Source organism: Solanum tuberosum, unplaced genomic scaffold, assembly GCF_000226075.1.
Source record: "Solanum tuberosum cultivar DM 1-3 516 R44 unplaced genomic scaffold, SolTub_3.0 scf00255, whole genome shotgun sequence".
In the NCBI taxonomy this organism is placed as follows: Eukaryota; Viridiplantae; Streptophyta; class Magnoliopsida; order Solanales; family Solanaceae; genus Solanum; species Solanum tuberosum.
Window position 1 is genome coordinate 587,900 of NW_006239184.1, and position 25,183 is coordinate 613,082.

General features: G+C 35.7%; 1 protein-coding gene and 1 long non-coding RNA gene across 12 annotated transcripts; one reads left to right on the forward strand and one right to left on the reverse strand.

Annotated features, from left to right (window-relative positions):
• Positions 1–21: 21 nt before the first annotated feature.
• Positions 22–20,641, reverse strand: LOC107062716 (uncharacterized). 10 transcript variants are annotated; one of them, XR_001474798.1, is made up of 9 exons: positions 20,481–20,641; positions 20,196–20,264; positions 19,417–19,565; positions 9,220–9,317; positions 8,965–9,034; positions 7,497–7,530; positions 4,817–4,894; positions 2,757–2,807; positions 22–2,679 (listed from the first exon to the last, which is right to left on the reverse strand). It is a non-coding gene; the product is annotated as an uncharacterized lncRNA (long non-coding RNA). The 10 variants fall into 10 exon arrangements; XR_001474799.1 differs by lacking the exon at positions 2,757–2,807; XR_001474794.1 differs by lacking the exons at positions 22–2,679; positions 2,757–2,807 and adding an exon at positions 2,817–3,068 and having other exon boundaries at positions 7,497–7,548.
• Positions 20,642–21,610: 969 nt separating this feature from the next.
• LOC102586642 (protein ROOT PRIMORDIUM DEFECTIVE 1) lies at positions 21,611–23,726 on the forward strand. 2 transcript variants are annotated; one of them, XM_006357850.2, is made up of 2 exons: positions 21,611–22,952; positions 23,079–23,726. In XM_006357850.2, the coding sequence occupies exons 1-2, from the start codon at positions 21,686–21,688 to the stop codon at positions 23,594–23,596; spliced, it is 1,785 nt and encodes a 594-aa protein (XP_006357912.1). In that variant the 5' UTR covers positions 21,611–21,685; the 3' UTR covers positions 23,597–23,726. The 2 variants fall into 2 exon arrangements, with proteins under 2 accessions (XP_006357912.1, XP_006357911.1); XM_006357849.2 differs by having other exon boundaries at positions 21,611–23,726.
• Positions 23,727–25,183: the final 1,457 nt, after the last annotated feature.

Here is a 25,183-nt window from a genome sequence, read left to right on the forward strand (position 1 = left end):
CTTTCTACATCAATACAAATGTTTTCTGGAAATACTAACAGTAATCATTCTGATTGAGTATTATGCTCTTTGGATCCACATAAACAGATACAATTCTATCCTATTAGCATTACCTGTCTTTAGCAGGCTGAACTTTTTTTCAGTCAAAACTCGTTTGGTAGTCATGCTTCGAAACAAAAAACACCTACATGATAGTTCAATACACGCTACAGCTCAATGTGGTATTCTTTTTTTTTATTTTTTTTATAAAGGTAACATTTGCATATCAATCATCAGCTCAAAGCTGGTATCCAAAAATTTACATCATAGCCTCCCTCCACACTGGTGTGTCTGGCATAAACAAAAGATAAAGAAAAAAGAAAACTATCCTAGATCCTCCTTCATCTTTATGAGGACCCTAGAATGTCTACAATAGCCACATGGTCATCTATATACTCTGAACTACACCAATAGCAAAAAGCGATAATGCAGTTCATCTTAATCTTGTGCAAAGGGCAGCTCTTGTTATCAAAACTCCTAGAATTCCTTTCTTTCCATATGGTCCACCAAATAACTACTGAGACAATTTTCCATCCACTCTTGTTTGTGCACTGCCCTCCATATTCCAGCAGGGCATATTCCAGCTTTCTAGAGTCTGTCCTGTTCTCTCTGGAATAGTCTAACTTATATCTCTGAAGCTAGTAAACAAATTCCACAGCTGGCCAACCACTTTACAATGTAAGAACAGATGGTTAATTGTCTCTGCAACCTGCTCATAAAAACATCTTGGGCACATCTGTATTCCCCTCTTCATAAGATTCTCTTGTACAACCTCTTTCACTACCAACCAAGTAAAAACTACCACTTTATATGGTATTTTAACCTTCCATATAAGCTTCCAAGGCAGAAAGTTAACTTGAGATCCCATCTAATTCATATTTCTATATGCAGAACTAACAGTGAATAATCCTTTGTTATGACAATTCCATGTAAGAGTGTCTTCTCCTTCCTTGAATCCTAAGAATTGATCAAGTGTTCCATAAAATTCAGCCAATCTCTACACCTCCCAGTCTTGCATCAATCTTCTATAGGTAAGGTTCCATCCATGTTCGGACCAAACTTCATAAAGAGTCGACTCTTGTTGTTGGTTCATGTGATGAATATCTGGGAACAAGCGTTTGAGACTTCCATTCCCTAACTAGTTATCTTCCCAAAACCTGATCTTCCTCCCATTGTTCACATTACATTATGTCTTTGCATAGAAGCCATGCCATAAGTTACTAATTGATCTCCACAAACTGGTTCCATATGTGGATGTCACTTCCTTAGTCTTCCAGGGTCCTTCCTTCCCATATTTGGCTTGGATTACCCTACCCCACAAAGATTGTCCTTCTAAAAGAAATCTTCATAACCACTTCATGAGAAGACTTATGTTTTGCTTCCTAAGATTTTTGATGGCCAGTCCTCCCTGCTTCTTGGAAAGTAGCAATATCTTCCATTTGACTTGGTGGAAACCTTTATATTGCTTCTCATCGTGCCACAAAAAGTTACTTCTCAGAGCATCAATTCTTTCTTCCACCTTTGCAGGAAGGGGAAAAACTGACATCAAGTAAGTTGGTAATGCATCCAAAACTGAGTTGATCAACACTAATCTACCACCTCTTGATATATATTGAGACTCCCACCTAGACAATCTTTACTCACATCTTTCCACTACTCCATTCCATATCTTTTGGATTTGCTTTTGGCACCCAAAGGCATACCCAAGTATGTTGCTGGTAACTGTCCTATTTCTCCACCCAAAATATCCACCAGATTTTGTATCTTGGGCACATCATTGATTGGAAAGATGTCTCTTTCTCCAATTAGTGTCCAACCCTGATACTGACTCAAATAGTATGAGAACTATCCTCAAATTTTTTGTTGGCCGTCTTCTGCATCACAAAAATTCAAAGTGTCATCTACATATTGCAGATGGATGATTTCCAATCTAGTATTCACCTCTTTGACCACATTAAAACCCCTTATCCAATCATTCCTATGCGCTGTTTTAATCATATTGTTCAGGCCTTCCATGACTAGCAAAAATAAGAAAGGTGAGAGTGGATCACCTTGTCTCAAGCCTCTGCTTGCCGGAAAGAAACCTTCAGGAGAACCATTTATCAGTATTGAGAACTTGACAATGCTAATGCAAAACCTTATCCATCTAATCCACTTCCTCCCGAAACCCATACTATGTAGAATTCCAAGCAAATACTCCCAGTTAACATGGTCATATGCCTTCACTCTTGAGTAAAGACATTCATTTGCAATGAGAACAACATCAGTGATCTGTCTTCCTTTCAGAAAGGCCATTTGTTGAGTGTCGACCAGCTTTGGCATCACCTTCTTTAGCCATTCTATAAGAATTTTGGAAATTAGCTTGTAGACACTTCCAATGAGACTGATTGGTCTAAAATCTCTCAATTCTTTGGCTCCATTCTTCTTTGGAATGAGTGCAATGTAAGTTGCATTAAGGCTCTTTTCAAAAACTTCCTGAGAATGGAAGTTCTGGATAGTAGCCATCACATCCTCCTTTAAAATCTCCCAACATTTCACGAAGAAACTGATACCCATCCGGACCTGGTGCCTTGAGGCCTTTCAAGACCTCATCTTCTTCAAAAAGTTTCTGCAAATCTTGTTGCTCCTCCCTGCTGATCACTGGACAGTGGTTCATGTTGTAAGCAGGTCTACAATTTTCAGTCTCACAGTACAACTTCTTATAAAATAAAATTTACCTCGTAAAAGCAAAGCTAGGACCACAACTATAGTTCTATCATCCCAAGACACTGAAAATATTCAACTAATATACTTTAGAATTAGCAAGCAATTCAGACTCAAAAAGATGTACAAAAGTTCTCCTAGAAAGTATTCAAATCACCCCGCACACCTGCCCACAGAAACCAGAAAGAGAGTATAATCTCAGAGCTGTGAGGTCATCAAACGTTTCTGACAATGAACCCCAAAAGAATACCAGCCAAGCTAACCAGCAAGATGTACAAAAGTCGAACTCCAGTACGACGTTCGTGACATCCATGCCTAAGAAGCTCCTGGACAATGGTTTCAAACAGAACCAAATGATAGAATCATCTTAGCCAAAATGTCAAAACAACAGATGGTAATTTTTCTTTGTGCACACCTACTAAATTCAAACAGTTGTTGCAAGAAAATCCAGATAAAGGCCCAAGTTTGCTATGAAGTTCCCAGCTTAGGCCAAATCACCAGCCTATGGTCATCACACTAAAACTAAGTAGTCTATGAACTATTTTCTGCTGATTGCACAATAAAGTTTCTTAAAATCAACTTGGTCAAGTTCTAGTCTCTAACAGTTACCACCTTCTAACGGACCTGTTTACTGCTATAACTGGGGATTAATGACCTTCAAGCTTACCATGCACATCAAATTATCTGGAACTTGTAAACTAGCAGACAGAAAAAGGAAACATCAATTTACTTAAAAACCATTGACCAGTAATGCAGAAACACAGGGAAGACACATTTTCTTTGACTGCCGCACTAACGCAGTCTCCTTCTGGAATAATACGAATGCTAGTAGCATTAACATAAACTCCTCCCATAATCATTGCTTCAAAGACCAGGCCTCTCGGGTTCACTTGGAATATCATTAATAGCAGCAGGACTGTAAATAGGTTTATAACCTGGAAAGACCTGTTACCTTTTTGTCTTTGAAACATTAGGCTCACTGGAAATGACAATACCACAACAACATACCAGTGTAGTCCCACAATACTTTTCAAAAATAATAAAAATCATTTTCCCTTATAAAAATGTCAGCCCAAGGGCTATGGAAATCCATTTGTGAACAAATAGCCAGACTAGTGATATGCCCATTGCGGTTAGTTGGGAAATACCTAGAAGGTACCACTATAAGCTTAATATGGACAGCTCTTCATTAGGTAATCTAGAAGTTGGAGGTATGGGAGGGGTTTTTAGCGATAGCAGCGAAAATTGGGTTCTTGGATTCATGAAAGGTGTTCCAAAAGCTACTAACAACATGACTGAACTTTGTGCCTTGCTCTACAGATTGAGGATCACTGTGGAAAATAACTACATGCCGCAAAAAATCAACATTGACTCCTTAGAGGTAATTAATCTACTCCTTAAAAACAAAGACCTTACTCTACTATTATGGATGAATGCAGGTTATTGACGGTGATGCTACAAGCACCTCAGCTGACTCACTGCTACAAAGAACAGAACCACGTCACAGACTTACTAGCTAAGGAAGTAGCAAAGAAGAAACTTTTTGGTGACATATTTTTGTTGATAGTTCCTCCTTGTTCGCCTACGATGCTTTTTTTTTTTTTTGAAATTGGTAACTTTGTGTATTTCTATCAATGTTAAGATCATTCAGTACATTGGTTGTACTTGCACCATATTTACATCAAAAGACTCTTAAGAAACTGGAGCTATTCTAGTCTTCTATAGGGAGCTTAATACATCTAGAATTTTCACAGTTTCTACAGAGTGAGACTGTCTACACCAAAAACTAAAGAGCAAAATACAATTCATCTTCAACTGTTGGATAGAGTTGCTCTTATTTTCAAAACATCTAGAATTCCTCTCTTTCCATATTGTACACCATATACAAGCCTACGATGCTTTTCAGTTACACATATTAGGAACTCCTTTTAAAAGATCCATCCCAGTTATCTATACCAATCCCGGCACTCCAGAGTCTGTCTGAACCCTGTATTTTGTAATGATGCCTAACTATGTTTAATATATATAGAGAACCGTCTATTAATCCAAAGAAAAAGAAAGAAACATCAGATACCAGGTCTCGGTTGAGCTTGGCATTTTGTCGAAGAATGGAATCTCTCTCTTCCATCAACCTCAAAATGAGATCTCTGGCCTGCAGTACAACCAAGAAATAATTTTTGTATCAAAAAGAGATTATCACACATCTATCTGGTATCAAGGTCGGAAATGTGAGAGAACATTAAGTTTGACACTAGCATGCTGAAAAAACGAAACCCATTGCCTATCACTTCCCAAATCCAAAGATAGATGTTGAGGCATAATGTGTTTCTGGTAGAAGAATCAAGCATAGACAGTTCTTATTCAACAATTAGCTAATGTGGCTATGATTTTAAAATGTCAATTAATGACCAGTTCTTCTTTTCTGATCATAAATGGCAATGGAAAGCAAAAATCAGAAAGCACCTTCAGGATTTCGTACTTCAGTCAACAGTGGAACTAGTGACAAACATGACGAATTCTTGAAATATAACTCACTTAAGGATTCATCTGTATCTCTTTCACACATACCCGCAACTCAGAGATGTTCCTCAAACATTCTGTCTCTAGGGCATGGATTTTTGATATAAGAATATCAGCACATGGCAAGTAATATATATTTATTCTCTTATATTCGATATTTTTTTCTCACCCATAATTATCCTACTTTTGGCACCAAAACCACGGTCAAGTTCTCATTACTCCATCTCTGACTCTTAACTACGTCCTACAAGTTTCTGAATGCCCATTTAGCTTTATTATTATCAGCGGACTTACTCAATTCCTTGTAGGATCATGTTACAGGACAAACAATTGCATGGGGGATGCAAGTAAAGAAACATTTACTATCTGCCAGATGGCTCATTTCACTGCATTACAACTGGTCATCCTCATTCTCTTAACTTCGACATATAATTTCTGATTTTCCTGCCCCCAAGGCCTAGCTCAAGTGGCAAAAGGTGGAGGATTTGTGACTTAGGTCGCAGGTTCAAGCCCCACACCATGCAAAGCGAAGCCCGATATTTAAGTGGAGAAGGGTAGAGGGGCGGGCCCATTATCCACCGAGTTTGGAAGGCTGTGATTGGTCCAAAGGGCGGGTCACAAACGAATTTCTCGGTTATCAAAAAAAAATAAAAAAATTCTGATTTTCCTCTATAACAACACTAGTTTATGACTCGTATCAATTTGGAAAACAAAAATGTGCTTCTTCCCAAAACAAGACAGTAGTAAATTCCCATCCCTTTTAGAACCTGTCCACCATGATTACATTGGACCATGCCTGTAAGTTCTAGTCTAAGCTCATTACTGTATTACAATGATTGACGATTACTCCAACTGCACTGGAATATTCCCAATGAAAATATCTTCCAAGCTGTTTTACATACTAACAAACTATTGAAAACTACAATCCGTTAGGAGTCCCCATTTGTATCGTAAAAAGTGACCATACCAAAGAGTATCTTTACGAGTCGGTTCAAAGATTCATATCTTCCCAAGAGTACTCCATCACTCATCTTCTCCTAATTCTCTACAACAAAAGTGGATAGTTAAGTCCAAGAACGATCACCTAGTTGGATCACCCATACATTACTCCATCACCATAGTGTTCCTCTTCAATTTTAAATAAAACTAGCTCTTGTTGTCAGCTAATCAGCTATATGCCTTCATCAGTTCCACAAACCAAATACTTTGTTCTGTTATTATCCTAAAAATCTTTTGTATAAACTTCCACAGAGTTTTTAGGAGTATATACTTCGAAGAGAAACTTCAGGAACTGTTGCAGGTTCGATTCTCAACTCTCCCATTTGCGAATACTGTTTTCCATGGCTATTATAAGCCATTTAATTTATTTTTTTAAAAACAATTAAAAGTGAGAGTTGAGATTCGATCCAGGGTCACAGGTAAGGGAAGTAGGATGCAACCAACATGCCATGAGCCTTCTTTTGCATGTTAGTATGCAAATTAAATATATATACTATTTCGCTAGGTATATATACATATATATACATAATTTTTTCGAAGCTAACAGGTGCACGAGCACCCCCACCCTTCCACATGGGTCCACCTCTTATCATCAAAGGAATCAAAATGAGGCTCGAGCAAGTGAAATAAGTGCATTTGTACATGTCCCAAAGTGTAACAACAGAATAAAGATGAAAAAGCAACTAGGTTACAAACTGAAGGAGTTCGAGTAAAGTTAAGAGGCAATTTTAAAATGGATCACTAATAAAAAGGATTTTTTTTTTAAAAAAAAAAAAGGCTCAATTGCACATTAGTATGTCTGCAAATATTAGAACTTAGCAGAAATCAACTTCAGCCTCAAGCAAAGGTTTGAAATTCACAAATTCAATAGCGAATTGATGAGTTCCACATATTTCGGGGGAGTCTTTGAAGAACAATTTAGAGCATATAATTTGGGATCAAAGATGATGATTAAATGAGAGCACACAAACATAAAGGATGAGGATTGTTGATATGATCACCAAAAAGGTGTTTTAGCTTACTGGAGAAAGAAAAGAAATTTCGTCCCATATTCCACAACATCACACTACTAATAGAGACCAAAAGTGGGTTAGATGGAAGTAAGGGAAAAATACTTGGAGCAAGACTACTGAAGATGATAGTTGATTTTTTAAAAACAAGCATGAGATGCTACAAGTGTATCAATCTGAGTGATGATATTCGCATAATGCAATGCAAGACCAGCAGATCCCAACCTCTGGTTGTTGTTTTTCATAGATTTCTCTCCATCTGCAAGGATCAGCAACACTATGGCAATCATGAAACCACAAACTTTCCAGTCTAGTCACTAAACCATGTGCAGTCTAGTCAAGATTACAATTAACTTGATACATTGTGCAAAATCAAAACAGAAATTTAAGATGATGATGATTCAACAAAAGAAGTTCGCAAGTGTCTCTCATGAGTTTCTGTCCCCCAAAATGATTCCAAACATACCATTTCAAATGGGACCATTGAAACAGCCATGAGTTGTACAATCAGATTAACTGTAACATCATAGACAAGTATTGAGCAATAAGCATAATCTGCGAACTCTAGTTCTGTTGTTCGAATAACTAGTAACAGATTACTCAAAAATTCATCCAAGATCAAGGAATCTCCCCTGACCACTAGACATGCTTCAACAACAGGAAACCATTTGTTTTCAACAGACAGCTTGATAGGATGTTACAATAAAGTCAAGATTAGACAAATATTTGGTAAGTTTACGGTCACTCTACGATCTGAAAGAGTTTCCTCGAGCCTGGCATAGTGATTCAGGAGTTTGGCATAACTTACAATGAAACTGAATTCACAAGAATAAGTTAAGAGGATGTTACATCAAAGTCAAGATTAGACAAATATTTATGAAGTTTGCGGTGACTCTATGGTCTGAAACAGTTTCCTCGAGCCTGGTGTAGTAAGTTTTGCATAGTTATTCAGGAGTTTGGAATAACTTACAATAAAGCTGACCATTTTGTCTTATACCAGCATTCTGACCCGAATTTTTGCATTTACTTGGTGGTTTATGTTGACAATATAGTCATCACATGCAATGAACAATATTGTATCACCAAATTTGAAGCAGAATCTCTATTAGCACTTTCAGACTAATGATCTAAGGAATTACAATATTTTCTTGGTATTGAGGTCGCTTATTCTATATCTGGTATTACTATTTCACAACGGAAGTATGCTCTAGAGATACTTGAGGAGACAGGAATGACATGTTCTAGATATACTTAGGAGACAGGAATGATAGGTTATAGACACTCCTATGGATCCAAATGTTAACCTTCTACAAAGATAGGGGTAGCTCCTTAGTGATCCTGCAAGATATAGGTGGTTGGTTGGTTGGTAAGTTAAACTACCTCACTGTAACTCGACTTAACGTTGTCTTTCCTGTGAGTGTTGCAAGTTAGAGTATAGACTCTCCATGCAATAGTCATGGAAAATTGAATGGTTGGTGAGCTAGTTTTTTCATGTTTTTTAACAATTCAACATAAAAGTTCAATAAAAAAAAAGGAAGGATCTCTGAAGATACAGAACAAAAACTTGAATGCAAGCATTAGTTAAGAAAGTAACAGAAATATCAAATTAAGAACAATCACTCCTCCAACCAGCCCCTACATGACAGTAAAAAATCACCATAAGAGAAGTTAAATTGAAGGTTCAAATGCATACCAGCACAGCCAAATGCAGCATGGATTTCCAAATGAAGGAAATGCACAATGTCCACAAGCTTCTCTGTTACCTTCAGTAACGAGTAAACCAGTTGGTATAATATTCAAAGAAATTTGATTAATAAATCTAGAACAGTCTAACCTTATCATGCTAAGAATATGTATCATTAACGGGTGCACTAAGAAATAGTAATCAAATTACGATTATTTAAATTCAAGAATTAAAGAGATATATAAAGCAGCACTGACTTGCTACCTCTTCTAATATCTTGGACCAGAGGGATTTCTTTTTAAAATTTTTGACATGTTTCCTTTGACTTTTCAACTCTGCCCTTAAAATTGCAATGGTATCTCCTACACAAACGAAAAAGAAAAAGATCAAAACACATACAACAACAATGGAGAAAAAACTCACAGATGCTAGTCTCTGTAAAACCTAACATCATTCTTGATCTGTCACTTAAATTAATCAACAGGTGTTAAATCATTTTCTTAGGTAGTTGCATGAAAAAAAATTAATTTTGTGAAGCACAAAGTAAACAGTGATTAAGGAGTATCATTAAAGCAATCAAGTAATGAGCTCTCATCCTCATAACCAGATTTATATCACCCAGACAAAATAGTTCCTAATATTAAATGGGTGGTCAGAAAAGGAAAAGATTCTGAAAGAGGGTAAGCTTTAAAACTACTCATTACTCATGAAGTCTACGTCTAAAACCATGTCAGTTTATTCATTATTGTAAAAAAAACTAAAAACAGAAGGATCGAAAACTATGGTTCACTAAACCTGAAAGTATACAGAATAAGGAGTATGTAAGCATCTACAGCCAAATACATGAAAAAGAATGAATTGATTAGCTATGTTTCTCGGACTTTTCAAAAATGTTGCCGGATGCATGTTGAATCCTCCAAAAGTACTGCACTTTTGGAAGTCCGGAAACGGGTGCAACACCATTTTTGGAGAGTCCAAGCAACATAGCGGATCAGTACAAACTCGAGTCCGGAGCCAAAAGGGCAAGAAAATTAGCCAAAAATTCCAAAAGGGCAACAAAATTGAGTGGAGAACCAAAAGGGCAACATTTAGACAGTCTAACAAACACCGTTTAAATTACGAAAAAAGGAGCAAGGCGCGAAATACGATGCGCCTTGCAAGGCGCAAAGTACGATGCGCCTTGCAAGGCGCATGGCTGCGCAACCTTACAAGGCGCAAGGCTCCTGCGCCTCAATCTTGCTATTTATTTTAAAATCTTACTATAAATTTTATTTTTTTTGTTTTTCCTTTGAATTTTTGTTTTTTATTTTGAATAATTTGCTAAAATAAAAATAAAAATCACATGCAAAATAAATAGGAACAACTTCAAAATAAAAAACAAAAATTAAAAGTAAAAAAAAAAAAGAGAGAAAAAACTAACTAAAAACAAAACATTAAACATGAACTAAAAAAAAGAAAAAAAAGGAAAGAGGCGCAGGAGCCTTGCGCCCTATAAGGCGTATCGTACTTCGCACCTTACTCCTTTTCCCTAATTTAGACGGTGTTTGTTAGACCGTTTAAATGTTGCCATTTTGGTTATCAACTCAATTTTGTTGCCCTTTTAGAATCTTTGGCTAATTTTCTTGCCTTTTTGGCTCCGGATTCATACAAACTCCCTACACCTGGTTGAGATTTCCCTGGTTGTCACCACCAAAACTTCTACGCTATGATTGAACAGAAAACAACAAATTAAACCAGTTAACACAACTACTGCAAGCTAATTGCTTTACTATCACCTATAGTCCATTCTACACCTTTCCCTCATTGCCAAGGGAAAAATACGGAAAAAGTTCTATAAAGCCTTCTTTTGGGTAGCATTCTAAACAGTTTTGTCAAAGGCGCGCTTAAGCCCTGAAGAGAGGCTCAAAATATGTTGAGCGCCTCGGCTCGCTTTATGTGCACTTCAGTGTCGTCATCAAGGTTTTAAGACATACTTTCCTTGCCAACAAGCCCTTTTTGAAGAGAAGACACTAAACAATTGAAATTTCACTTTATCAAAAAAAAAATCAATTTCTTTGGTCATATATTTGTTATTCATGTTTATAATTATTAGGCTTAGACTAAACATATATATTTGTATTTTTTCCCTTTGTGCCTTTTTGTTAAATCCCACACTTTATTTGCGCTTAAATCCCCAACAAACCTTAGAGCTTTTTTTTTTTTTGACAAAGGTAACAGTTTTGTGTATTAATCTTCAACACTAAAGGCTGGGATCCCAAATTTAGAGCTTTTCGGCGCATTTCACCTTTGATAACGTTGATGCCTGATTCTGAATAATTTCATAATGCTTTTAAGTTTGTTTGGAGGTCTCTAACTAGACCCATGAATGAGAATAATACCGTGGAAAGGTATGCAAATATTTACACGTGTGTGGAAAGTGTATGAACATAGCATAAATGGCTAAAATCGTCGAAGTTGGAAAATGGAACAAGGTTCCACTCCCAAGTAGGTTCGTGCCCAAAGAGCCATGACAAGGCTTGGGAGGGAGATTGAGGCAAGCCACAGTGGTTTTATGCTCCAAGACACGCTCGTTGCAAGAGAAGCTAAGCCAGGACAAGCTTCACCCGATAAGTTTGCACCGGAAAAAAACCTGATAGACAAAGGAAAAGACTCGGCGATGGGCTCACATCCGAGTCCAACTGCGAGAGGCTCAGTCTCTATATATACCCTAGATCATGAGTTTTTTGCCATTTTCAAATTTCAATATTTGGCTATGTGTTGGGAGAACTAGAGGGAAGGTTTAACTTAGGATATCCAAGGTGAGATTGTCACCATATTTTGTGTTAAATAAAGTAGATTAACGCTAATACCATTCAATAATTCAAGAACTCAAAAGGGAAATTGAGTAGGTTTTGCAACCAAAGGTAATTGCTACCACTTGAAACTTATTTAATGAATACAAAGTAAGTGTTTAAATGCTATTTATACGTGTAGAAAGTGGTAGGATAAAGGTATTAAATGAAACCCTAGGTTGCCATTAATGTTGGTAATTGGGGAAGACACTAAGTAGTGACCTTGTCTATTTTTTTTTAGAATGGCAACAATTAATCTATATATCCACAGGTATACTACATCAAAATATGTAGTCCCCCTTCAAAAGTATTACAACTTACAACTTGAGCATCAATCTGTTGTTCCTTGAATAGTCTCAAATGTCAAAAATATCTTCTGTTTGAGCTGTTAATTTCTGTTTACACCAAAAATAAAACAGAGCTAAGCAATTCATTTTAAACTCCAGCAAGTTGCTCTGCTTGTCTTCAAAACATTTCCTATTCCTTTCTTTCTACATTGTCCACAAAATGCATGCAGGGACAATCTTCCATCTTCCTTCCTTTTTGGTTGCATTGTCATCCTTGCTTCAACAGTTTAGCAATCCTCCTTTTATGTTCCCTGGCCTTACCCACTTAGTCCTCCACAAATAAATGAGTATCTTGCGCAACTGGTCTGTCCAAACTTCCTTCAATATCTTTGTAATATCCCCCGTTAGCTTTGTTTCCCGGAGACACACTACATCTGCTTTCCATGTCTATTTAAATACATGTTGGGTTATAAATGACTCCAATAGACTATTGAATGCCAAGGATAGATGGATTTAATAGGGTGATTAAGCACCTTCAGTTTTATTTTGGGCTTGGTAGTCAAAGTTTAAGCCCTAAATAGACTATGTTGAGTTTAAATGAACTACTCTTGATACAAATTGGATTTATCGTTAGTGGCTTTGGGATGTTGAAATTAAATTTGGGAAGAGTATTGAGGTATGTAGAGATTTATTACCTCTTTGAGCTTTTTCTCCAAAATGTGTTCGAAATGGCTCAAATATTTGATTCTAAAAATGAATCCTAGCTTGTGGGGATGAGCGGATTAGGATTGCATCATTATGCTAATTACTAAAAGTTTCAATGCCATTTGGTCTATGTTTTGTGATACCTCATATTTGTATACTTATAAAAGCTAAATGATTTGAAATAGCACTTTGTTTGAATTCTTTGAGTTTATTTCTCTAGTGATATCTCAGACCCCAGTCTTAACTCAAATATAAAGGACAATGTTGATCCCTTTGTCTCTATTTGAGTGCCTTTCCAAATCCTCCTCCTTTCAGCTACAAGAAACTCAAAGTTGATGCAAAAGGCTTCATAATCTGAAGTATATAGCCTCTTATGTACATAATTAAGCATAATAGACAAGGTGGACCACGTCAATGAACTCGAAACAAGGTCCGACTTCTTGGTTTTTTTGTCTTTCTTAAGTGGATGGGTGGGTTTAACTGGTCAGGTGAGATGATATTTACTTGTTAGGGAAATGGCATAACTAGAGGACTTTAGAAGCATAAAGTTTATGACTTGGATGCCGGAATGCAGGTTTGGTGATTCATGATAGTCGGATGAGCAAGATATGTGGAAGATGGAGGCTTTGCCTCTTCGTTCCCTTTTGCCTATGCATGATGCTCATTGCTCAAGAACAACTTATCTAATTCATTTGAGCTTGAGGGTATATCGGAACAGGGTAAGGTCTGTATACACACTACCCTCCCAGACCTCACTTGTGGGATTACATCGAGTATTGTTGTTACACAAAATAAGATTAGAGCTGTCCTTTCAGCTTCATCATCAATTTGCTAGAAGGTTAGCAGACAAGCTTAAAATGTGCTGCTAAAATAAACCACCACATTACACTCTCTCTCTCAGTATGTTTATACAATGGTCAGAAAAAAGTATACAACTATAAAGTTGCCCTTATCTCAACAAAAAAAGTATACAACTATATATGGTGAACATCTACCATACACCTCCAAGCTAAGAGAGACCTAAACATCCTAAGCCTGCCTTGTTGCAGCAAGATTATCAATCTGAAAGTGCTGGAAAGAAGAGTCATTATTTCCATACTTCATGGGATGCTAATAACTATAGATAAAAAGCACGATTTTTCCATGACGTGTAGGGCGTCAGCCTTACAATGGGGAAACATCAACAGATTCGCTCATGATCAAGTTACAACCTAAACTTTATGGCCATACTAAGCTAGAATAAGCTGAACGAGAGTGAAGCAACTACTTTCCCAACCCACAAACTATAAGGGGTCGTTTGGTTGGGAACTAATTATCCCAGGATAAACTATCCTGGGGTTAGTTATCCTGAGATAACTTATCCCACCATGTATATTGGATAACTTATCCCATCACTATGCTATAAATGGTGGGATAAGTTATCCCAAACATGTCAACCAAACAAGACATCTAAATTTTATCCTAGGACTATTTTTTTATCCCAAGACTATTTATGCTTATCCCTCACACCAAACGAGCCGTAAGTGAAAAGAATTACAAGCTAAAAGTTCAGTAAAATCTTATGCCCAACTATTCAAGTGAGGGGATGCAAAAGGTCATGCATCCAAAATTGACATTGATTTAACTGATAAGAATGAGATTAAGCAGAAAAGTAAGCACTCCGTTTCCAAACACATCAATCACAACATATCCGGATATAACTAAAAGTCCATCAGATGTTTTACTTGACAGGAAATAACTAACTGTAGCGTACAAAGGACAAAAAAGAATATGACAAACAGAAGGCAAGTAAAAATATGATAAAGGTTGAATATAATTCGTCCAATCACCAACACAATAACATGGTGCCACATTAACAATCAAGAGTTCGAAGAAACTGCCAACACATTTAGGATGCCTTTTATGTTCAAACATTGAGTATACTTTTGCAACCAAGTTATCTGAACAAGAGGTCAACACATAATATTAAACTAGAAATCATCTGACAATAGGACAAATCACCAATGCAAAGAGATCCATCCTCTAAGAAATCTTTAACCCAGAACAAAGAATAAAACATTTACTTAAACTGCACTATATTCACTTGATTGGCTTTTGGCCTGGACAATTACTAATCAAAGACAAAAGTCAATAAACCTCAACACTCCTTCTTTGGAGTTGCTGACCGGGTGTATGTAGCAATGGTGCAACCCTTTTGTGTGGACAGGAGGTCATGCCTAGGAGCAGCTGGACAGTTCATAAAAGAAGTCACCAGGTATAAAACAAGTTTCCGGAAAAGAGGAGTTATAACTGAGTTAGCTGTAACCCCATCAAGAATAACTTGAAAGAGCATTCATTAAAGAGGGAATGAAAAAGCCACCCCTATCAGCCAAAAATATAAAAACACGTTTAACCCCAAAACAGCATGTGTCAATCATATTTGGCTATTTGCTAGTAGTTTTTATCAAAGTTATTCAACCAGAACAAGATAGAGCAGCTACCTGCAGCAATATTAAAAGTTAAAGAGGATAAGATGATCAAGTGTCAAAGAACCAAAAGTTAGAAAGATGACGGAGTTATGGTTCACTTCACTCATAGATAAATGGTACATCTCACTCTTATGCAAATTGCAAAACTTTATAATAAAATGGTTCATTTTACTGTGATATAATTGCATAATATCATCCCTCACAAAAAAACAAAGCTTTTAAATGAATTGGAGTTGTGCAATCAACTTGAAGACAATATCAAAGCTAAAAATCGTAAACCAAATAGTCATCATAGCAACAGAATTTCATATTTATTTGTCAAGTTTAAAAACCAAAAAATATTTTATTGTTTTATATCTATTTTACTCTTATTATTAAGTACTAGTACTAATCATTTTCAATTTACTTTTCAATGAGTGAGATAACTTATAATAAGTCAAAGTAATATAATAAAATTAGCCTTTTTTTTTATTGGTTGTCAAGAAGTGGAAAAAAAAACAGGAGGATGGCGTATTTTATTTGAGGATTTGGGTCTAGGAGGTATTTAAATCATGATTTAATTAGTACTCATTGGCGGAGCCACCTTAGGTGAAGGATAGTCCGGTGTACACCCTTTGTTGAAAAATTAGGTAGCATACACAGGTTAAATATTTGATATTATAAATGTATATTTAATTTTACTCGCCCTTAACACAATCGGAAAAAAACTTCTACACTCTCTTCACAAAATTTCTAATTTCACACTAATGGAGTTTCTTTGAATATATATACATTAAAGACCACAACAAGATTACATGCTTCTTCTTTACGAATGAGTGGAATGTCATTCACAAAATGACATATTCATTGTGTATATATCAATGCTTTTATTGACTGCAGTGGTACTACAGAAAACAGAAAGACATTCTAACCTTTACAATGGGGAAACATCAACAGATTCGCTCATGATCAAGTTACAACCTAAACTTTATGGCCATACTGAGCTAGAATAAGCTGAACGAGAGTGAAGAAACTACTTTCCCAGCCCACAAACTATAAGTGAAAAGAATTACAAGCTAAAAGTTCAGTATAATCTTATGCTCAACTAATCAAGAGAGGAGATGCAAAAGGTCATGCATCCAAAATTGACATTGATTTAACTGATAAGAATGAGATTAAGCAGAAAAGTTAGCACTCCATTTCCAAACACAACAATCACAACATATCCGTATATAAATTAAAAGTCCATCAGATATAAACTTCACAGGAAATAACAAATTGTAGCGTACAAAGGACAAAAGAATCCGACAAATAGAAGGCAGGTAAGAATGTAATAAAGATAAAATATAATTTGCTCAATCACCAACACAATAACATGGTGCTAAGTTAACAATCAAGAGTTTGAAGAAACTGTGAACACGTCTAGGGTGCACACGTCTAGGGTGCCTTTTACGTTCAAACATTAAGAGTACACTTCTGCAACTAAGTCATCTGAACAACAGGCCAACACATGAATATCAAACTAGAAATCATTTGATAATAGGACAAATCACCAAAGCAAAGAGATGCATCCTCTTAAGAAATAAACCCAGCAAAATCAGGTAATGTTTAGGTTGGACTTGGTCAATAAAAGTGGGAAGTTTGAGAAAAAGTTAAGAGGGTTTTACTAGTAACTGACTTCTTTCGAAATCCTTTAGCAATTGGTTTGGATGATCATGCTACAGTAGTCATTAATTCCTCGACTCGTGCTGAACTAGGATAGGAGCCTAAATTTACAAACTTCCCTCTGGTCCTTGGAGTTTCAGCTTAAATTGTGGCAGGAGCTCTATTCTTTTGAATTATTGAAGAAATGTAGGTGAACTTTCTTGGAGATACTAATGAAGTGGCTATGGAGATACACTCAGCTGGATCAGTGCCTATGAAAGGAAGTCATTATTGACAAACATGGAGCACCGAGTCACTGGTTCTCTAAAGTCTCAACTGAACCATATAGGGTTGGCAGCTGGAAAAGCATAAGCAAGCTATGAGAGATGTTCTCACAACACAAAGACCTGGTTGTGGGGAATGGCCAACACATCTGTTTCTGTAGAGATAAGTGGTCAGGTAACACCCTTCTAGAGGTTGCCTACCCTGAGATATTCCAGATTGCAAATCAACCAGGCGCTAAAATACACCAACACAGGGATGGAACTCAACGAACCCCAACCTCAGAAGAAACATACAAGACTGGGAGATGGAGGAGTTGATAAGCCTTTTAGGAGCACTTCACAATGCCACAATCAACAGCCTTGAAACACCACATATTAGATTCATTTCACAAAAGCTGTCGCAAGAGACATAACAATTGAGCGTCAGCATCACCGAGCACTTAAATGAAGGCACTCAGTTCACATTCCAACTAGCAGCAAACATATTTGTTTATGTCTATGTTCACATAGTTAACCGAGCTTATTCCACACTTGATTCATGGCACATAGGTGATGCAAGTTAGCATTAGTATTCAACATATGGCTCTAGGTGATAACATACAACCCTATTTCACATGTCATAACCAAAACATTCTCTAAGAACTCACATATGATTCAAATTATATCAAAACCTGCCTCAAATAGTTTGAAGTAACTCAAGTAGGCCAAAAAATGCATTTATGGTTCATATGAAATTGACAGTCACACACAATGTTTACGGATCAAACTAGAAGTCACATAAGATCATATTATATTTAAGCTCGACATTTCTTAAGAAAACAAATCAGATTCCGTATCTCAATTAAATATCCCATGTAGTACCATATTAACCTTAGTGAAGCAATCAGAATAATGTTTGCAAGCGTAGCTACAGTTCAATACTCAGAAGAGAGTTTATTCAGTTGGGAGCATCTTTAGTTAGAATAATATGACAAAATTGTCAAAAGCTGACTCCATGTACACACTAACTCGTAAATAAACTCTTAATATTTTTTGGTTACTCATGTATCAGATAGTTAAAGCACAAATCTTCATCCGATGACTGTTGTAGTACAAATATATTGACCAGTACATTTATTCAAAAGTTATATATTTATCTTCATTTTTGACATTTTGGTATTCTATGGGGTGATTGCACTCAATATGGTGGAATTTGAAAAAATTCCCAGAAGTTAACATGGTTTTTAATTTAACAGGTGAAATTCAATTTAAACTCCATCTCCGAACAGCCTAGTGCAGGAAGGAGAAACAAAATCTTGACAAGTCAAAGTCCCCCAAATCTTAGAATCAGGACTATTCAAAGAAGAGAACCAGGTTGAAGGACGACATATGGGTTATTGCATTAAACTTTATATACCGAAAAGAGTTTCTTTGTGTGGTACTAGCTTTGCTCATTCTATTGAATGTTTTTAACATATGGAAGTACGTACGCACCTGGACACCAGAAACATGTAACTAACAACATCTGGCTATGACACAAAATTCATAGAGTCCAGATAAGAGATCTAGCTGAAATTTATTTACCACATCTTATTGTCAACTACTTCTGAGAGAGTGGGAGCAAATGTTTGAGAAATTTTAACCATTGAATAATCCTCGAGATAGACTCTATTTGGCATCAAGATCATAGTACTCGGAGAGGACCTTAGAATTCTGCTATATGGTACTAGCTAAAACGAGAAAGAAGATTAGCACATTAACACCATTATCTCGTACAATCTACCAAGATAGTTGATCGTATGACAGTGGCTGATTAGAATGCCCTTGAGCTATGATACACAAAAATAAAGGCACACATGTACAAAGACATGGGTTCCAGCAGATTGAGGAGCTCCAGCGAGCTTCCATGTCCACTTACCCAGTTTTAGTTTTAGACTCTTTAGATTTCTTTTTTGGAAAGTTGTGATTCCATTTTGTATTTTGTAATGTGGATTTGGTTTTGTTTTATTAAAAAAATGGTTCAGCAGCCCGTCCAAATTTAACTTTTTAGAAGGACCACTCACCTTGCTTAAGTTATAGAAAAAAACTCCTTCGGAAAAAAGTTTAATGGAAACTACTAAGCAGATAAATAATACTCATACGTGAACCATGAACCTCCCTGAATACTCGATTAGTTAGTTATACCAACAACAACAACGCTCAAAGAAGAAAAAGAGAACAACAAAGATATAAGATGCACCATAGAACCAAATTCATTAATACATGTACAAAAATAAAACCTTACCTTGATGAGAAGAACACTCTAAGAATGTGTTTTTTAATATAAACAGCAGTTGAAAAGAGCCAAACCAATAGACCAGCAGGTTTGATGAGCGATGAGCAGTACTGAGGGAAATTTGGAGTCCTTTCTTTTAACACAAATGTGTTTTGTGGCTGCATAATAAACTCCCAATGTTAAATAATTTACTAATTTATTACAAGGCAGATTTCTCACGATAGACGTTATATTATTGAACTGGAGAATCATAATGGATCTTCCATATATATTGTATAAACATATTTCAAAAATCTAGCAGCAGGGATGGCAAATGGGGTGGTGCGGGGCAGATCTGCATAAATCCGCCAAGACTTTACCCCGCCCTACTCCGCCTCGGATGAACCTGCCCCGCATAAACCTCAGACGATTTCTGCTTCTAACAGCATCAATTCTTCATGATAGACATACAGTTGAAGATATAAATGTAAAATTAAGAAACTTTTGTTGATATTTAATAGGTAAACACAGGTAGAACATATGTAATAAGATAAACATTTTGTTTACAATAACACTCTTGGTCAGAATCAAAAATAACGTTGGCCTATATAAGTTTCAAATCATATTGTGATTCATTAATTATTATAAACAACAATTTGGTTTGAGGCTAATTTTACAGTAGTAAAGCATGAACAAGAATGTAACCTTGCAAATTCAATAACAAAAAGTGTTACCAATTAACAAATTCACATTACAGAAAATGCTGAGCTCTAACAAACAGAAATCATTTGATCGGAAATTAAAATAACCTGGGCAGACATATAGCACCACCTTTATTCACTTCCTCACCAGAACCCAACCAGCGTACCCACCGCATCCTGCATTTTTTTTTAAAAATAAAATAAAATTGTACCCCCGCCCCTGCAAAAGCTCTAAGACATATGCTTCCCACTAACATACTCAAGAGCACGACATCAACAACAAAAAAACGAGATGGAAACATACAATTCAAATTCAGAATTTGGAAAAACACAATATCGGGTAAAATCAAACATTCCACAAAACAATTTACAGTTATAACAACAAAATTTTACCTTGAGAAGAAAACTCCAAGATTACGTCCAAATAATACCAATAGCAGACTAAGAGGAGAAGGGCTGATTTTGTTGTTAAATCAGAGAAATCTAGAGGAAGAGACTCACAATTGGGTATATCTACTTTGCTGATTTTACCCTAACATAACTGACACATGTTTTGCACGAACCAAATGTTTTTTTATATTAAATCAAACTAGTATGCGTAAATATTAAAAAATTTATTTATGATAATTTATTATATTTATTTGTTTGAGTATATTAAATATAATTATATTAATAAAATGATATGTAATAGTGCGATACACGTTTTGTATGCCTTTATCACTATATTATAATGTATTAATAAATATTTTTATCTTAATTTACAACATAATTATAGTAAATTAGCATAATTTAATAATCGATCATTGAGTATGAATATTACATGATATTTAAATGTGAATGTTAAAGAAAATTTATTTCTAAAAGTTAAATTTTAGATCTTTATTTTTTTAAAATTAATTAAGTTTTCAATGTGTAATAGTGGATATAATTTGTTTTCATTTTTTCTAAAACTTCATATTTGTTATTTCATTTTTTTGGCAATCAATATTGAAATTTTAGTAATTTGTATATTATAAATGTTTTTCTCTTCTTGTTATTTTGCCTTTTAAAAAAAATGTTTAAATCACGATTCAGAACCTGTATGAATATTAAATTTTTATTTTTATCTCCTAATATATTGAAATCAAATATCTTAAAAGTAATACAATCTATGTAATTTGTTTTTTTCCTTATTCCATCCACTCCACGTCTCCTGCTAATATATAATCACATGATTAATACATTTTAATATTTGAATTCAAAATTTAAATTTGAAGTAGTTAAATTAGAAAATAAATTATTAGAAAGATAATTATTTTTAATATTTTAAAATCAAATATTAAATAATATAAAGATATGTTATTTCTTCATTGCTGACATGTAATTTTTTAAAATAAATAATCATATTTCTTTTATAAATTTGATTTTTTAAATACTGAAATTTGAAGATTAATTGTGACGCTGACACTATGCTGATTTTCCTCCCCTATTATATATATATATATAGATAGATAGATAGATAACTGCCCAATTCTCCAAAATACCCCCACAAACCCCAAGTAATGAGAAGCTCTCCTTAAACCCTTGCAAACAGCAGCAGCAGTAGCAGTCTCCAAATTATGTACATGCATTTCCTCCTCCGTCGAACTCACCACCACCAGCGTCAACAATGGCGGACACTGTTCGACGATGCCCTTTCCATCAAACATGTAAGAGATCGTGGATTGGACCACGCTGTCGAAAGAGAAAAGAATCTCAAACCACTTCTCAACATCAAGAATCTTATCAAATCTGAACCATCGAAATCTATTCCCTTAAACATCATCACACAATCTAAAGATACTCTACAAATCCCATTTCGCCCCATTGAGTTTATCCGAAAATATCCTTCAATTTTTCAAGAATTTTTCCCTGCTAGCATAAACATACATCCCCATATCAAGTTAACCCCAGAAATTCTCAGTATTGACTCAGATGAAGAGTTGTTCTATCAAAGTGTGAGTTACAAAGAAGATGTTGCAGATAGGCTTTTGAAGATTTTGATGATAGGTAAAATTAATAAAATTCCTTTACATGTTATTGATAAGCTTAAATGGGATTTGGGTTTGTGTAATAATTTTGTGGAAACTATAGTACCAGAATATCCGGATTATTTTCAGGTGAATAATGAGTCAATGTTGGAGTTAGTTTGTTGGAATCATGAACTTGCTGTTTCCTTTTTGGAAAAACAAGCAGTGAAATGTGAAAGTGAGGATTTGTTAGTTAAGTTTGATTTGAAGTATTCGAATGGGTTTGAGATGGATAAGAAGTATAAGAAATGGGTTGATGAATGGAAAAAATTGCCTTATATTTCGCCATATGTGAATGTAAAGAATCTTCCTGAAAAGAGTGATGAAGCTGATAAGTGGGCAGTGATAATTTTGCATGAAATTCTTAGTCTTTGTGTTGGGAAGAAGGCGGAGAAAGATAATTTGCTTTTGATAGGAGAGTATTTGGGACTTCGTTCTAGGTTTAAGAGGGCATTGTTGTTGCATCCTGGGATATTCTATGTGTCAAGTAAGATCGACACACATACTGTGGTATTGAAGGAGGGCTATAAAAGGGGAATGTTAATTCAGAAGAACTCGTTGATAGAACTGAGGTCTAAGTATGTTTATCTCATGAACAAGGTTACGGAGGATAAAAAATCGAAAGAAGTGCAGAAAAAAGGTAGTCATGATCTGAAAGAAGGTGATGCAAAGGAAACTGATGTTGATAATGAAGATGATGAAGAAGAAGATTATGATGAGGACTCTGATGATGTGCATAATGACTACCATGATGATGAGACGGACAATGAGGCTAGAGATGTGAAGCATAGCCAAAGAGTAAACTCGAGGACAAGAGTTGATGATAGAAACTCGATGACAAGAGATGATGATAGAAACTCGATGACAAGAGATGATGATAGGAAGCCTAGCCGAAGATTAAACTCGAGGACAAGAGTTGATGATAGAAACTCGATGACAAGAGTTGATGATAGAAACTCGATGACAAGAGATGATGATAGGAAGCCTAGCCGAAGATTAAACTCGAGGACTAGAGATTATGATAGGAATACTTCAGCTACCTCTCCGAGGACATCCTTGGGGAGAAATCAAAATAGAGATGTGGAAAGGCCATCAGGAAGATCGTCTTGGAGAGCAGAAAATAACAGTGAGCAAGATGCTCGATCAAGATATGGGGACAGAAAGCTTCCAATAAATTCATTGAAGACTTCGGCAGGAAGAAGTTCCAACAGAACCAACGAAAGAACCTCTCGATCTCCTAGGAGGGTGGAGACTAATGATAATCAATATGCTCACCGGAGATCAAGTAACAAATTTGATCTTCATAGAAACCAGGGAACATCTGAACAGAGGAGGACCTCTCGATCTCCTAGGAGGGCGGAGACTGATGATAATAAATATGCTCACCGGAGATCAAGTAACAAATTTGATCTTCATAGAAACCGGGGAACATCTGAACAGAGGAGGAATTCCACACCATGAAAAGCTATTCGCTCTGTGAAGGCATTGCATAATAGGCTTGCTTTTGATAGTTTTAGGTTTGTCAGTTGTCACTCACAATTGTTGGTCCTGAATCTAGAGATTATAATAGTGGATGGTTAGATCCAAAAAAGAAACTGCAAAGTATTAGGTGGTAAGAAACTCATGATAGTTTTCACAATTAGTGTTAAGAGTCAATTGTGAAACCAAGAAAAACACCACAAAAACCAGGCAAAGTGGGCAATGGCAGTAGCAGATGGATTGTTGAGTCTAAATGCTAGTAGAGCTAGCTATATTGCTTAGGGTCGTCATAGCAACGCAACATGGTGCACCAGGAATGGGATCTAGTGTGCCATAGTTCACGAAGTTGGCGCACATTGATACAGTTGTCACTGTGTTGTTTTAGTGCAAATTTGATGCTACTGTTTTGATACAATTTCGGGGACTGTTTTTGGTGTTTTTATCGTGCAGTTTTTGGTGCAGTTCCAATGCTTTTCTGGTGGTTTTGTTGGTGCAAGTCTAATGTTGTTTTAGAGGTGATTCTGATGCTGCTATTTTGGTGTAATTCCAATGCTATTTTGATACTTTTTGGTGTAAATTTAGTGCAGTTTTGGATCTTTTCTGCTGCTGTTTTGGTGCAACTTTAGGGTTGTAGCAGTGTGAATCTAGTCTAGCTGTTTTGGTGCATTTCCCATGCTATTTTGATACTTTTCTGGTGCAATTCTGGTGTTGATTTGAAGAACTTTTGGTACTGTTTTGGCGCATTTTTGGTGCTGCTTTCATGCAGTTCTGTTGCAAATTTGCTGCAATGTTAGTGTTGTTCTTCTGCAAATCTGATATACTTTTGATTCTTTTGCTAAAGGTTAAATACAAGATACTTGACTTTTTATTGATTGAAATATTTATCATGAAATATATTTTGTCCAAACTATCTTCAATTCTATTTTATATCAAACGAAGAAATGTATACTTCATCTTTAGATTATATTGTCCAATGCGTAATTTCATCTTTAGAATGTATAACATATTTGAACCATCGACACATAATATCACAATTTTAAAGCCAACTTCTCAACAAATTGAAACCAAACATACATTACATAGTCATTCATACCAGAATTCGTTACATTGCAAAATGAAAAGATACATTTTTCTGTACTAGGACAACAACACGTGGATGAATCTAAAAGGACAATTTTCAATTTCTTGATCTAAATTCGCATTTATAAACTTCGGCGAGATAGAATATTGAATTTGCCTCAATCTTTTTCTCTTCAACTTCTAGGCTTTTCTAGATTCTCACATCAGAATGGACAATGTGTCCAAATGATCACTGTGACAATTGATTGAGCACCTTGTCTGCAAATGTACAAGATACTGATATGTTTAATACCCTCCTAATAAAATTCAATTAGGAGTTCTAGTTAGTGAATTATCAACAGCGAAAGCACACCCAATGATCACCATAATCTCAATTTTTTATAGCCTTTTCTCTCTGAATTTAAACAATTTATTGCAGAGGACATCATGTGTTTGACCTCTTGTTCAGATAACTTGGTTGCAAAAGTATACTCTTAATGTTTGACCATA

Coding starts and splice junctions, on each gene's coding strand:
- LOC102586642 (XM_006357849.2), top strand. CDS start 21,686: ATGTACATGCATTTCCTCCTCCGTCGAACTCACCACCACCAGCGTCAA.